Genomic DNA, 16,473 nt, shown 5'->3' with positions numbered 1-16,473 from the left:
GGGAGCGGGGTCAGCGGGGGGCGCATGCGCGGCCGGGCGCGAATCCCGCGTATACCGCACCCCGCACCGCGGCGGCCCGCGCTCCGCGTCCGCGCGGTGTTCTTTAGCAGATTAGCAGGAATAGCAGGCACACTCCGGCAGCAGCACTCGTCGACGCGAATCCCTCACGGCTGTGTCTGGCGACCGGCGGTCTGTCTCGCGCATCTCCTGCATCGCGTCGAGGAAAAATACGCGAGCGCGGCGTAATACCTGCCTTTGCCAATCCTCCACGGCGACGGACGACCAGAAGCGGCCAGTTCGGTGGGCCGGAACTCGGCTCTTCTCTTCCCCCCTCGCTTTCTCGACCACGCGCGGCCGCGGCGGACCGAGCACGATCGCGCCGGGTTTAATGTGTAACGTTAACGAGACGCCGGCGAGATGAGGCTCACACGGAACTGCCTGAACAACATAGGCAAGATGTTGGACTTCTACTCGCAATTCAACCCCTCGCCGCTCTCGATAAAACAGTTCATCGATTTCGGTGAGTCCTACCAGTCCTACCCTCGCCCTACCTTCGCGGCCCGTCGACCGTCGGCCAAGTCGCCGAGGACAGGCCTGGCCAGGCCTCACAGGCCGTGAAAGCGCAGAGCTTCGGCCTGTCCGGCGCGTCGCCTCGCCGTGCTTCGCGTCACGTAGCGTAGGGTTCGGTCGCCGCGCACCGCTCGTTATGTTGATTAAGCGCGATTGACGGGCCTGAGACCCTGAGAGATGCCCGAGTTCCGGCCGACGAGACGCGACGTGACGCGACGCGGCCGTAACTTTCGGCAACGGTACAGTTAACTTTTTTTAGCGACGACGTTACGAACAAAACATTCGCTCAGAATATATCTCAGACTTGTATATACGTCTCGCTGGAAATCACATACGCTCCACCTCCACGTATACTAGCGCATGCCGTATATGCGTATTACATGTTTCTTATGTTTATGTTCCGTAAACACGAGAGAAAGTTGAAAAATAAAGCTACAATTTTCGTGGACGAAGCAATCGTGACATTGACAGCTTTCCGATGTCGCAAGAATGATATAAATCTTGCACGATGCCAACGTGCATAATAAGAATAAATTAAACGATACTAATTGAAATAAACAAACTTCACAGGTGTGTTTCAAGCAGTTGGCATATATTATTGTCTACGAGGAGGGCGAAGTAGATGGCAAAAGATGAAAATATACATTTGAGCTTCTTATTTCCTTTTCTTTTCTTTGAGACGAATATTCGGATGTGCATTCGACTCGTGACCCTTGATATCAAAAAGATTTTTCGTAAATTCTTTCTAATATTAAATGTTTTTCTTAATATAATTTCTAATGCTTCATGCTTAATCTAACGAGTGACAATATTATATTTAGACGAGGGGAATAAAGTATATAGCCGGTTCTTAATAATTAACGAAACGTTATCTATAATATTCTTTTGTGACGTCCTGTCTTCTACGTTTCGATACACAGGGGACCTTGGTGCCCCACGTGAACGTCTCGCGACGCGCGATGTAGCCCGTCACTGAATTTACGCGTTAAATAACACAGCGACGTTATTATGCTACTCCGTTTCCCCGTAGCACGCAGGCCTGGCACACGTGCGAATTCGATGAAAAATTCATAATTGTCTGGACGCGCATGCGAGTTCCCGTAATAGGTTTTCTTATTTCTCGATTCTCGCGGTGAAAGCCATGTGCTCTATTTCCTCTCCCCTTTTTATGAACAAAAGGAGAGTTGCTTGCTCGCGGCTCTCGTCGATAAGAAATGATAACACGCTCGTGATGCAATTCGCCCCGGACGTAAATAAGTCACAACGTATTTCTCTTTGCCAGTGGATCACTCGGCGATAATTATGTATTTATAGTGATAAATATTCACGTGATCAAGGATACGTCGTTACTGTAAAATAACCGTTCGCAAGCGTTTGTATCGGAAAATACATAAAGATAAAGTCAATAAAAAAAATCGGATAACCGCGAGCTTCTGGAAGAAGTCGATTTAAAAATCGAAAACATTTCTCGAAAGGATGGGAGAATATTTCGAAACACGATTTGTCGACAAATAATGAGTCAGCGAATGATGAAAAGAGAAATATTTTGGAGACATGGGGGAAAGTGAGATGAACGGCCGAGGTCATTCACCTATACGACTTCCTGTCTTAATACACAAGTATGTTGCGTGTTTTGCCTAGCGGTCGTGTAAAACGTCGCCAAACGTCACAGACGTGTCTAAATAATAGGTATCCCGTGCTCCAATTATCCCAGAGTCCATTATATCGCAACTTTATAGAAGTGCACATCATCACTCTCATGGTCTATCGATCTCTGACGTGTTCTAATGATTAATGTACAGCGACGAGAAAATGATTAATATACACTATACAGCAACTGAAAATATGTTCGATTCGAACATGTATATGCCCCGGAAAATGTTCTAATCATAAAATGTATATTATACAGGATGCCTCACGAGACGTACATGAAGCTTCGAGAATATCTTGAGGAAGACTTTTGTTTACATCCCGTTATTTCGCGAGCGTGTCGAATATTCCACCACGTAATCTCGATAGCAAATAATTATACGATGCGTCACAACGTACTGCCTCACCTGCGATTTCCTTGAACGAAGTGTGCACTAAAAATTCAATTGGACATGCACCAGGGGATCCATTTAATTTTAACGCGAACGGTGAATCGACGTTTTTAGCCGAGGTATCGAATTAAATGAACGTCCGCCCGTGTGTTTTTCGCTGAAGAAACGATATTTAGATGGGATTCGCGTTCCAAGAGGAACGTGCTGCCCTTCGCCTCGTATCGGGTCAAGGTCGCAGGCGTGTCGTGCATTTGGAGAAAGGTATACATCCGTCGGTTTCGGTCACTGCCATTGGTGACATTAAGGCCTTTCTGTGAAACCTAAAAGGACGAAAATAGAATTAATCGTGTATAAGCGCAGTATTAACCCACTTTGGAGTGTTGCCCGCGACTTGGCGCGACGTCGAATGATACGAGGGACCAGGAGTGGACACACGCCTGGTGGACGTTGTACCCCGCGAATAGTGTCGTCTTAAGATCATACCCGCCCACGTGTGTGCGCGCCTGACGCACATCCCGCGTTTTCCTGAAAATATGCACGTCACAAGGTACCGTGAACTTTGTACTGTGAAATCGATACATTTTCAAGGGTAAAGTAATGAGAGGACGTGAAAATAGAAAAACCTAGACTGATGCGTCTACCTCTTTTCACAGTTCTGTGCAAATGGGCCGAGGGAAATGGATTAAAAGTTTAACTATCGAAAATATACTCTGCAAAATAAATTTAGAACTTAATTCAAATTATTAATTAATAATTCATAATTTACTCTATTTGCTTGTGAATGTTATTGCTGAATATTATTTAAAGATAATTTACTATATGTGTATATAGAATGGAAGCTAATCGCTAGTTGTTGATTTCGTTCTCGTTTTATTCGCGCGATGTATTCCGTATCATTAATCTACATTCCCGGTTATGCACGTTCTATTTATATGTTGCGTTAGTTATTAAACTTTCATTAGAGATTTTTGTCATGTGGCGGGGAAGAGATCATCAATATTGCATCGCATAGCATGCGTTATCAGTACAAAATAGTTCGTACGACCGATTTTTCTCCATATTATACATTCGCGAGGAATGATAAGTCAGATTAAACGTATGGCGTGGTATATTTGACGTCACTTTCAAAGATGCGATTAAGGTTGTCGGATGAATGTAGCACTGATTAAAATTAGTGGGCACTCTGTATAGTGTATACGATGCCGAATGAATACCAGTCGCGAACGAATATTTTACACAGAACTGACACTTTTCATATCCTTCATATTATTTTTTAATTTGACCCAATTCTATGTTTTTCTGAAATGTTTTTTTTAAGATATATCGCCAAATTCTATAGTTATAAGGAGAACAATAATTTATTATTTGAAACACACACACACACACAAATTTCAACGGTACTTTAGCCTGACAATATTGAGGTCAAAGCAGTAAACAAAATTAAATCTGACGGTCGTTTTCGGAGTCGAAAAGCAAACGCGACGCGTTTTATTACGATAAGCGAATCAATGCTGTCAGTCTCTGTCAATATTACAATATTATAATAGAGCATGCCATTTTAATATTTAAACCATACATTCAGCATTATAAGAAAGAGAAATTGTTTATGTATTACTAATAGCAATTGCTAGTCAAATGATTACCTGATAATTGTTTTTTATCGTTACTTGATCGAAAACAAGTTTATTACACACTTTGATTTCATATGCTCCTACTATGAAGATTACATATCTGTGGATAAGCAATTTTTTACCGTGAATTGTAATCTTGAATTATCTAACGCTGATAGTTTCACAGAATTCTATTATCAATTATGTAAGGTTCATCAAAAAACAAGTTACGAGATCGTTAAAAATGATACAATGAGAAATGCAAAAATATTTTGCAATATTTTGCAGCTATGTTATCTTATCACGGACCGGCAGTTCTAAAGGGCATCGTTCTAAAATCGATTGATGGCGAAATTAGAGTTTACTTTTCGAGACTATAACATCCTTCTTTCCTGCGCAGAATACTCTCGAAAAACGAGATATTCTTAATCGCTTTCTAACTCGATACGCAAAGAACTGTTATTCTCATCCTTCTGTTCTCTTAAAAAAAGAAGTGATGCAATGTGTGTATTTTTGCAAATCGAATATTCGTCTACGGGAAGAGAGGTCCAACTCATCTCAACGAACAGCAAGCACTCGCATCTCCCTCCTACAACGAGGGAGATTAGTAAGATGACGCGTGGGAAACAGCTGTTCAATTTTATATACCCGTCTGACTTTAAAGCCCTCACCGCACCAATCGCGGTGCGCTGCCGCGCTGGTGCGGTGATCCACTCGAAACCTGAGCGCTTATCACGTATTATACTTTATATACTACTCGTGCGTTTGTTATCTTCCTCGCGTTTCGGCATTTGCAAGTAAACGAATCTATGATAGCTCGTATCTGCACAGATGTACCTATAGGCTACAGAGATTATCTATGGACTGTACGTAAACGTATTTAAATCCAATCGATATTATAGAAGCGAAGTGGTCTAGCGTGGTAGTTCGGGGCCTGACGTGAAATCCTAAGCGATTTATTTCCACGGGACGCATACTGCATACTGTCTATGCCCGCGAGGCTTCGTCCATGAACAGTGTATGGTTTTTGCACTGAGAAAACCTTATTATGCTATCCCTTATTTGTCCGCGCCAGTCCGGTTTCTCGACTTCGTAGAAACGCTCTTGGAGCACGTTCCGGTTTCGCTTCATCCGCGCGATGTTCCCTCAAGTGTTTTGTCGTGTGTAGAATTTTATCTTTCGTATTATTTTTCGTATTATTTTTTGATTTATCTTACGATAATGCCAATTGTTTTAAAAATGCGAGTGAAACATTTCGCAATTGCGGAAGAGGCCGTCAGTCTCTCTCTCTCTCCCTTGCGTTCCATTATCAGGCAGCGATTTCATTAAATGTTGCTCATTCTCGCAAGAACCAAGGTAATAACAAAATATTGTCATAAACGGTAGAAACTTCGATACTTCGCATTTGTTTTATTTAATGAGAAAAAAACCAATTATGTAGCATAACATGATATACGTTCCTGAATGCGGAAGTGATAAACCGACGAATGAGAAGTCTTTTGCAATACGCAGAATTCTCACGCGCTCGCGATTATATCATCGGCAGATTACATAATCCGCAATACGGAGTATCCGTTTATGTCCCTCTTTTTTTTTTAGAAAAACGATCAATTTCAACTTAATAAGTCACGCAATTATCGTGTGGAATAATCAACAATCACGTGGTTTTCCTCGAAAATGCGCATAATTGGGATAATACATATTTAATTTGCTTTCTTTATTTGCACGGAGAAGCTTGTAAATACATCGAATTTCTATACCCGACTTAATAATATCCGCGAATTTGCAGGCTGCACACATCAGAAGATCTCAGATATCTGATATCTGAGATCTAACTGAGACAGGACTAATTATAGTGCTCATTTCCTCGTAAAGTCTTTAAAAGTCTTCAGAAATATCTCTGAAGATTTTACGAAAAAGAAGAGGGAAGGATGCGCTATAAATCAATCTTCATCTTAAGCTGCTTCGTTATCTGTTCTTTCAAACATAATGATAATAATTACGCCGCAAAACAGATTGGTTTTGCGGAATATATGCTTCACGTGATCGTTCCGTTTTCATATTAAACGGGAGGCATACAGTTCGCGAGAATATAAATGGAATTAAATAAAGCCAAGATTGTGTGTTAATTAAATTAAATACGTAACTTATTTAATGAGAAGTAGATCAGAGTCAATGAAAGATGACTATTTGTCACGATCAAATAAATTCAAAATTAAATCTCGAATCTCGTTGCACTTTTTATCCTATTTCAAGAGTTATATCACAACCCTAGTCTTTGTGGTACATTTCGCTACATATGCTGCAACAATCATACTCGTAATTGTTTTGTACACTGGCCATAAACTGGCCATATCGGAAATCGTAAAAATGACGTTTGACAAGTTTTTCATGGAAGCGTTTGTTTTGAAAGAACATCGCTATCTTTAACTTCGCACGTCGATTGCACGTTGATTGCATGTACGTACGATGGACGTGATATTAATTAATATTTCTTTGTGTGTGGATTTTGAAACGCATACCAGTATAATAGCGCGATTAAGATATCAGAATGATTATCCCTTCCACGCGAAAGCAGCTAAATTTCTCGACTCTCATTATAATGACTCAGAATTAAACAATTACTATGATTTAAAAATGCACAATGCTTAACCAGAGATATTTTTGTTTCCTCGGAATAATTACATTGATTACTTTATCTTTTTTTGTGCATAAATACGTCTACGCTTGATATTTTAAGTTCTAATAAATAAACGAATATATTCTAAAAAGTTAAATCAGTAACTGTAAGATGCAATTTCATACAATTTTACGGTGCAAACAACGTCGTAAATAATACTAAATGCACGATACGAAGTCTCTGATAATAAAATAAATAGAACGATAATAAACGCGTGCGCTTATCATTTTAGAAGGCCGCAAGTTCTAATATACGCAAGTTCTAATTTTGCATATCACTGTGGTCATAACGTGAAAGTGAAAAGTACTAGTTTTCACTGCTATCTATTAGCATGAAAAAATAATAGATATTGCAGATGAGTCTCGATGATACAATCACCGTATCGCGCACATTGTAAAAGTCAATTTGTCATAAATCATCTTATGTCATTGAATGTACTCGAATTATAAATTTACTTTTATATTATTCCGAATATCTCTCGAGCGTAACGCGTAACCCAGAGTAACCCTGCGAGCATCAACGTTTCTTAGCAGAAGACATTTTCATGGAATATATTTTTTTTCTCATTGAGACTTTGCGATTGTCATAGATGAGATTATTCGAGGAGAAATAATTTATAATATCTTCCAACTTCGCGGAATTTTTAAAACGAAGAACAATTGCCGAATCACAGAAGTGCTTATTTTAACATGCACTTTTCCTGCATCTCAGATAAAAATAGAATGCGGTAAAGTATTCAGAACTTGGAAAGAAAGCGAGGAGATAGAACACGGTATAGGAAGTGCAACTGAGCGAATAAATTTAAAGTTTCATGTGCAAATTTTTGAGAATCACTTGGCACGATCGACATACATTTTGCGCCACGTCAAAAAAGGCCGGTACACAGATTTGGCAAACCGAGTATCGCCGATTATAGGCGTGAGCACTAGGAACAAAGTCCAAAGGCCAGAAGGCTCGTCCGAACTCAGGTTGCCATATTACACGGCCGATAAACAGTTGATTTCATTTGACGTCATCTTTCGTTATCTTTGAGATTTCAAGGTGATGCTTCTTTCTTTTCTTCTGGTCATCGCCATTGGCACGATTTCGTGACCGTGAGGAACGCTGAAAAAGAATTTCATGTTGCTTTATTTTCATTGCATTTGGTTCGAGAATGTCGATTCGGCGCTATCGAAGTGATCGAGAGAAGGTCAAGCGCAGATAAAATTCTTAGATCTCGTTTCCTTTAGCCCTTATCTACTTTAGTCTTTATTAGGGCGAAATGTGACGATAACCTCTGGATAAGGAAATATATGCGCATTTCTTTTAACGAAACTACTGCAAACGACATTTGCATGCGCAAAAATATTTGCTTGTCTACTCATTGTCAAAAAGTCTTTTGTCAGTTAATGTCAAGCGATAACGAACAATAAAATATTATAATAGTGGGTATACAATGCGCATGTGTAACGATCGCTATCTTTATTCGAACAAAGCGATATTCTTATCTGTTGTTCTGTTTGGCACGCATGTGACGGTGACTCAGAATAAAGAATGATGAGAGTGAGATGAGACATTTATTTTGCTCTTCGTAAATGGATTATCCTAATACGGCGGTTGAGAGTTGAGAAAGAATACGCACGTAGTTGTTGATAATATTATTTTACAAGGCGAGATCTACGATATCAACGAGTTCATGCCCGTGTATGTTTATCTGCGTCAGATAAGGTGCGGCTAAGTTATGCTAATTGCCGAGGGTAATGTCCTTACGTGTCACTTCCAGCGTATCTAACAATCCTCGTTTAATTCTGCACGACTTCATTCATCTTCAGAAGTCCAGCCTCATTGTTCTTTGATAGCTTCTAGTTACTCCAAAAATTGTGCACATTAATTACTTATCATTGAACTTTTTTAAGCAGAATCGATAATAAAACTATTTCCGACATAACCATCTCGCTTCAAAGCAATTGAGCCACACAGATATATTCTAGAGTTTATAAAATGCATTTAAAAATACAAATTTGCGCAGTTACTTTATATATCTGTAAAATTGTCGAGATTTATAGCACTGAGGTTTTTCATGATATTTAAATAGGAAAAGCTTGAAATTGGAGATTTAAAACTAATTAGAGTGAACAATATTGGGAAGTCTCGGTCCAATCAACGCTCGACAATGTCCAATGGATCAAATGGATGCGATTGTCAATGCCCACGATGAGCAGTGAGCAGATGCCACAGAATTTTCCGCTTATCCATTTTCGCCTTGTTAAATGGAATTTTATAAGAGCAACGAGACGGTTCAGTTGATCTGCATCTGACAGATAAGGGCATTCAATTTCCTGGCAATTTCTCGGCTGGTCGCTTCTGTAGAATCGAATCGTAAGAGCCAATTCTCATCGTAAAATTTATGAAAATCTAATCTCATTTTATGCCCACGAGTACTTTACACCTAACCATTCTCAACCGCACGAAGCCCGCAAAAATTGCGCAATTCTTTTAAACCGCACTTTTTATCACCACTTGTAACGTCACGTGTTTTTCTCCGTTCAAATGGCCTCCATTTGAAATTAACTGTAAAACAAAAGTATTTTCCGTGTTAATTCGATTCAATTATATAATGGGAACAAGCGGATCACGCAACCTACATCTTTATGAATTAAGACTGATTAAAATTGTACAGACATTCGTACACTCGTTGTTGTCTCTTCGATGTTTCCTATCTTTCCATTGATTACATTTCGCGTGATAAATAATCGTTATCAGTCGTCCCTCCTAAGATGAGAATCGGTGAATACGCTAATCTCCGTTGAGCACAAATTTTTATGTGAACACAATTATTCCATTCACAAAATTTATTGAACTCCTCTCGTACGTAACAATAAATGTTGATTTTCACGTATCAGAAATAATACGTTAACAAGCAAGTTGCTGATAATTGTTGTATTTTATTTTATGTTGGTTTTTTCAGAACAATTCGCTAGGATTCGTTTAAGTTCCAAGACATGGGATACGATTTAAAATTCTATTTGACGATCGATAAAAACAAATGTTTTATTAATGATTATGGAGCACATTTACATTCAAGTATTTCATGACACTCGTCACAAGTCACAACGTTCGAGCATTTGCGGTGGCCGCGGTGGGTTTAGACAAAGTTGCAATTTTTCAGACTCGCAGTCTCAAGTAACAATCTTCTCGCGTTGCACGCTTACCAGAGAGTCGAGGTTTATTTTCAGAGCACACCGTCGTACGCAATCCGAGGACATGTCTCGAGCATGTCTATATAAATTAAATTGAATTTTTACTCCGACGAGAAAAGATAAGGGATCGATTTATCGATATTCACTCGTGCGTGCCGATTCCAAATATTTGATGGACGATTGACCGATGTTTCCGTCACGATCTCCTACAGCTACTTTTCGCGTGTTTAAAAATGCAAACAATTTATTTTGTGTTAGGATATTTCGTGAACTTTATATAAAAATGCGTAAAAATTTAATAAACAGGCCACATGCTCACAAAGAAAAGAAACATTTAACTTAAAATTAGAAGAAAAAGAAATTACACTTAAAATGAAGAATTTTGCTAATTGTTCTAATAGTTCGTAATTGAGCGGCATCTTTAGCGAAGGCGTGTTATAAGAGCATACGTAAAGCGTGGCTATAGTTCGTAAAAAGGAATAGCGACACGTCGTTAAGTACGTCAATGTATGATCACTGGAAGTTATTCGGTTTGTATTGATTTTTCGATATTCTATAGATGACGAGATAATATACCTATAAAATAACTTGTGTGTGAACTTCGTTTTTACATAGCTTCTTATATGTTTTATAGAACGGTTTTATAGAACATCAATCTCTTTGTACACACAAGACGCCGAAATAAAGGTTTTAACGTAAAATTGATTTAATTATTATAAATATTAAGTTTTCTGAGTTTTTTACATCTTGTTTGCATGTACTATACGACCACAAAAAGTTTCATAAATTTTTTCCTGAGTCATCCTTCAGTAACATTGAAAAATATATAATTAAACTGCGTCGAAAGAGAGTCTAACATATAAATTAAAAGCTTAACGATGATAAAGCTTAACGACATTATACATATAGATTATTATATACAGAGTCTTAATTCTTCAGTTCTTAATTTTTTAGTATTAGATGAGACATTTGTGAAAACTGTCATTAAACTTGCGGTTTCTTTGCTTTCCTAATATTTATGATCTCTATATTGTTACGATAACACGGCAATAATCTATCGCTTTTTTGAGAGACAATTCCACAACAAACATGTATTTTGGCGTCTGGCAGGCGAAAAAATATGATATAAGACGAAACTTGTTTTGACGGGCACCGCTGCTGCGATTGCAGCCATCATTATCTTCATGATTATTTAACGTCAACACGTAACTCAAAATTTCATTAAGGACAACAAAGGAAGAGTAATTGAGCGAAAAGAAAATAAATCTATCGAATAAAATGCGTGATTATTAAAATTTTATTTCTCGCAAATTAACATGTATATCTAAATTTTACTTTCATATTAAAATCTGAAAAAGGAAAAATTTTCTGTTATTCTATAAAATATTCTAATACCGAAATATTCTAATTAAAATTTGCAATTGTGATTATATCATGTATGTTTTTCAGGTCTAAACGCCTGTGCGAGGAAGTCTTTCATATTCTTGAGGAAGGAACTGCCCGTACGACTCGCCAACATTATGAAGGAGATCCACTTACTGCCGGAAAACTTGCTAAAGATGCCTAGTGTGGGTATTGTGAATAACATGTATGCCACGTCTTTCGAGGAAATAATACATTTCGAAAAAGTTGACGTCAACGAGACCACTTTAGACACGTGAGTAGATCAAACATTTGTAGATCAAGCACTATTTTAAACGGATTGCGATATTCATGAAAATCCTTTATAGCACAAATTACTATACGAAAATCTCTCGCGGATTTTTTACAGATTCTGCCAAGCTCTAATAAAGATACGGAACAGGCATACCGATGTCGTCCAGACAATGGCGCAGGGAGTTTTGGAACTGAAGGAATCTCACGATGTGGACATTCAGACTGAGAACAGCATTCAGTATTTCCTGGACAGATTTTTCATGTCCCGCATTTCCATTCGTATGCTGATCAATCAACACAGTAAGTTCAACGAACATTTCACGAGTAAGCTTTAGTATGAGTCACATATTATTGCGCTTCATTGATACGCTTGATTCTTTCCATCATGTTTCAGCGCTCCTTTTTGGTGGGCAATTGAACGGGCACAGTAGACACGTTGGATGTATAGATCCGTCCTGTGACGTAATCGACGTCATTAAGGACGCTTATGAGAACGCACGGTTTTTGTGCGATCAATATTATCTGGCTAGTCCGGAATTGAGAGTCAAACAGCATAACGGCAAGTTTGAACAAAGTTGATTATATTAGTGTTAGTAAGTAATTTGAGACAAATATTTTTCTGTAGAGGTAGACCAAGTGCAGTTTCAATCATCCATTACATTTACCATTATTTCGATATATACATATATATGTTGTGTGAATAAAAAATTACAATTATGTTATGTATGACTCGTTAATTACATTTTTATTATTGGATAGAAATATTAATAAGGATTGTAAAGAATAATAGCGGCTAAGTTTGATTATAATTGTTGCATGGTTCGTTTTTCTAGAACTTGAACGTAGTAGTGAGATTAGGATTATTTATGTGCCGAGCCATTTGTACCATATGCTATTCGAGCTCTTCAAAAACAGCATGAGAGCCGTGATGGAACACCATGGTGAATCGGACAATTATCCGCCGCTGGAGGTTTTGTTAGTGCGCGGTAAAGAGGATATTTGTGTGAAGGTACGATGAACCGTTTCGTCAGTGGCTCAATTCTTAAGATGCGTGATTAGATGGCAGCGAATAACCACTATTTTATCCATCTGCTTTAGATATCCGATAGAGGTGGTGGCATTCCTCGTTCACAAACGGACCATTTATTTAAATACATGTACAGCACCGCTCCACAGCCGAGCAAATCAGATGCTCATACGGTACCGCTTGCAGGATACGGCTACGGTCTGCCATTGTCTCGATTGTACGCACGGTATCTGCACGGCGACATCGTATTGCTCAGCTGTGAGGGTTACGGAACAGACACTATTATTTATCTGAAGGTAATACTTAAAATTCATCTAAATTTTCCCAAGACACCTAATAAGAAATATTACATGTTGTATATATTACGTGTCATAATTTTGTTCTGCGCTTTTATTTATCAGCGATGACCTAACTGAAAGTTTACATCCTCAGGCATTATCCACTGAGGCAAACGAGCTATTGCCGATATTTAATAAGACCTCGTCGAAGTTTTATCGTACGCCGGTACCCACCGCGGATTGGAGCAGCCAGTGTGGTGGTGGGATGGCGACGAGGCAACTTAGTATGAGTCACGCTCATGGCCACAGACTGCCTCACGGGATGGAAATCACTCATTTATAGCAGAACGCGATCGATGCGGATCAGGAAACAATTGGGTGAGTAATTTATTATAGATAATACACTCACCAGAGAGAGTTCTTCTTTTCTTAAAATATTGAATATATTTTTTTCTTTTTCAGAAAACTCAGTAGAATTTTCTGTCCGCGTATTTTGCAAAGGATGCTTTGACAGGAAAGTTAGATCTGTATTCAAAGTCAAGACAAAAAAATATTGAAGGAATATTCTCTACACATGAGAAACAACTAGTTATTAGACGGATAACACAATACACATATTGGCCAAAGTTAATATTATTGATAATCTCTTCCTTGTGCCGTAATTGCATTACATATCAAATCAATTCTACAGATTTGATAATTGAGGATTTTGTTTTCCGTCAATATATATTCTTTGTGGCACAAGCTAGAACATCAGATTATCTACTATATGTTTTTAATAAAAAAATGTTCACAGGGTTTAAAATTGATATGAAAAAAAGAATGTTTTGATAACTCTTAAAGCAATGAATTATCATTCGTTTTATAATGAAGCATTGCATCCAAATAACTGGATTGCGATTTGTAATATTAGGCTTTGTATGACGGAATGTATTTAATCATCTCACGTTGGTTATACTACAGACAATATCAGCATTTCAATTTGAGATAGCATTTTTCGTTACATTATAGCTCCGAATGTCGAATAATATATTCTGGACCACGTTCTGAAATATATCAAAAATATATAATTTTTTCCGTGTCTCAATGATATAAATATTATAGAAGATAATCATATATATTAGTTGTATAATAGATATAGATTTTTTAGATTTCAAATATTGAACATTTTTGCCATTTTATTTTTTATACATCTCATATGTTTTTCTTTATTTTAACAAATAATTTTCTAGAGAAAAATAATTATATTTATAATGAATATATCTTAGAAGGTGGTCTAGGAAAAGCGGGTATCTACTTCCAATCGACTGTATGACACACGTAACAAATTGCAGACTGTGATGTAACATGAAATTTTGATTTAGCTGCTAGACAATTACATCTGTTAGTATACGCGTACATAAGATGCGCCGTGTAGTATATACATTATAATTTTGCGTCTATATATACGCCGGTTGTTCCGAATGACTACAGAGAGAACTAAGCGAAGAAAGAACTCTATCCTCTATCGCCTGAGAAAAATATTTTGTACAGTAAAAATCTATGGTTAGCCAATTAATCGGCTTTTTAATTACATTTTCTATGAGCGGATTAAATTTATACGGATCAAAATTGTTTCTTCACGGAGAAAACTTTTGGTACAGATCTCACGCATCTGAGGTATCTGTATCCACTTTAATTATATTTCGATAACATTGTATTTATTTTTGTACGCATAATATATTACGACGTGGAAAAAAAATCAATATCGATGGCATAATATTTGTCTTTTTTATTCCACTGCAGATTAAATTTATTGCAGAGATTGGAAAACGGCGATTTTAAACTTATGAATGTTAACGAAGGATAGGTAATTATTAAAGAAATATATTTAATACTATATAATATTAATATATATCCAATATATAATATTATATTATAAATAATGTACTTTTTTATGTAAAGTATTTTATTATTATTGATTTCCTAATTGATCAACTAAACAGATTTACTTGATCACGCAGATACCTCGGAGCGATAAATATTAAGTTTGTAAGTTTATACTGTATGAGAGAGATATGTGCTGGGAGAAGAATGTTGCAAACGGAATGACGAGTCACTTGCGAATGCTGTGTACGTTTTCTACGACCGCAGTTTTTCCAAACGTAATTTCGAGGACGTAGATTAAGCTAGTACATTGAGTATGTCGTATCGCGCGCGCGTGATAATACTTCTCAGAGAATGCAGCGTTGACAATTTGCAAGACTCTCTTTTTCCGAACCGTGATTCTAGAGATGATTTAAACAAAGAATGTTATGTATATAATGCTAGGTCGGAACGATATGGATAAATATGTAAATTCATTAGTTATGACGAACTACATTCGTGTATGCGACACGAATAGGATCTTGTAAAGCATTGTTAATAAAGATCTCGCAACAAACGTGAGGAGTACGGATTATTTCGAGCCGTGAGAAACTAGATCGGACTGTCCGGCCCTTGATCTCATAAGTTTCTGCTACTTCTTAAGTTAAGTATGCACGGTATTCGCAGTCTGATAAGGGCCCGCATGTTATCAAGGCGAACGATGAATCTAGGACACCCTGTACCACGTGCTGGCGGTTCCCAAATAACTCATTTTGCATATGCAAATTAAACACCCATATCCCGTTACTCCACGCGTACTATGATGCTGGAAAAAGAACGGTGCGTATATAAGAGCCGAAAGAGTCGTCGGAGAGCACATTCCGCGAAGCGCAACCCAGGAAACTAAAGCGAGCGGCATCCATCGAATAAAAAGGTAAAAATACAAACTGATATTTTCCACAAACCTGCCATAGAAGTTTCTTTTCTGAAATGAGTAGATTTCTCGAGAGATTGAAGATGAAACCATTCTCTTTTACTTATTTATTTTTCGCAAGCGAGTGATTGCAATCACTGATTTACATTTATAAGATGACAATCGCGTGTTACTTGTTTACAAAGAGAATCGGCGAAGAAAAGGGGATTAAGTCAATAAATCGCGCGCGAAAAAGATTCGATCATGTGATCTTGCATCGCTCACGTGAAGTGAGACAAAATATGCGCCATTCTTGTGATATCCAGATAAAAGGAGCATTATCTCGATCTATAATTAGGTGACAAGAATGTCTTATCGGGCTTCAATTACTATTTTATCCAGAGATCATCCTTCGTTGAGTGTCCACACTGTCCACGACGCAATTGAAAATGATATCGATCACGCAATAACTAATCGATGAAGAAGAATTACAATGGAGAAATGATAGTATATATCTGATAAGAATACAAATATACGTACGATAACTATGTAAAAACATTAGAAAAGATGCGAAGCACGCGAGAGTCACATTGAATTTACATTCACAAAGGAAGTGAATGTAATTCAATGTGGCTTTATTCGCGCCGATGATTTATTTATCGAGAGAAGGTAT

At 37.8% G+C, this 16,473-nt stretch overlaps 1 protein-coding gene across 1 annotated transcript; it reads left to right on the top strand.

Moving 5' to 3' along the window:
- Positions 1–101: 101 nt before the first annotated feature.
- Positions 102–14,170, top strand: LOC112456227 (pyruvate dehydrogenase (acetyl-transferring) kinase, mitochondrial). Its single transcript, XM_025018641.1, has 8 exons — positions 102–520; positions 11,531–11,738; positions 11,853–12,037; positions 12,132–12,296; positions 12,571–12,746; positions 12,836–13,060; positions 13,197–13,420; positions 13,505–14,170. The coding sequence occupies exons 1-7, from the start codon at positions 418–420 to the stop codon at positions 13,383–13,385; spliced, it is 1,251 nt and encodes a 416-aa protein (XP_024874409.1). The 5' UTR covers positions 102–417; the 3' UTR covers positions 13,386–13,420; positions 13,505–14,170.
- The last annotated feature ends 2,303 nt before the right edge of the window (positions 14,171–16,473 follow it).

This window comes from Temnothorax curvispinosus, unplaced genomic scaffold, assembly GCF_003070985.1.
Source record: "Temnothorax curvispinosus isolate PA1 unplaced genomic scaffold, ASM307098v1 QBEX01006657.1, whole genome shotgun sequence".
Lineage (NCBI taxonomy): Eukaryota > Metazoa > Arthropoda > Insecta > Hymenoptera > Formicidae > Temnothorax > Temnothorax curvispinosus.
The sequence above is the reverse complement of the archived record's forward strand: the minus strand, read 5'-3'. Positions and strand labels throughout refer to the sequence as shown.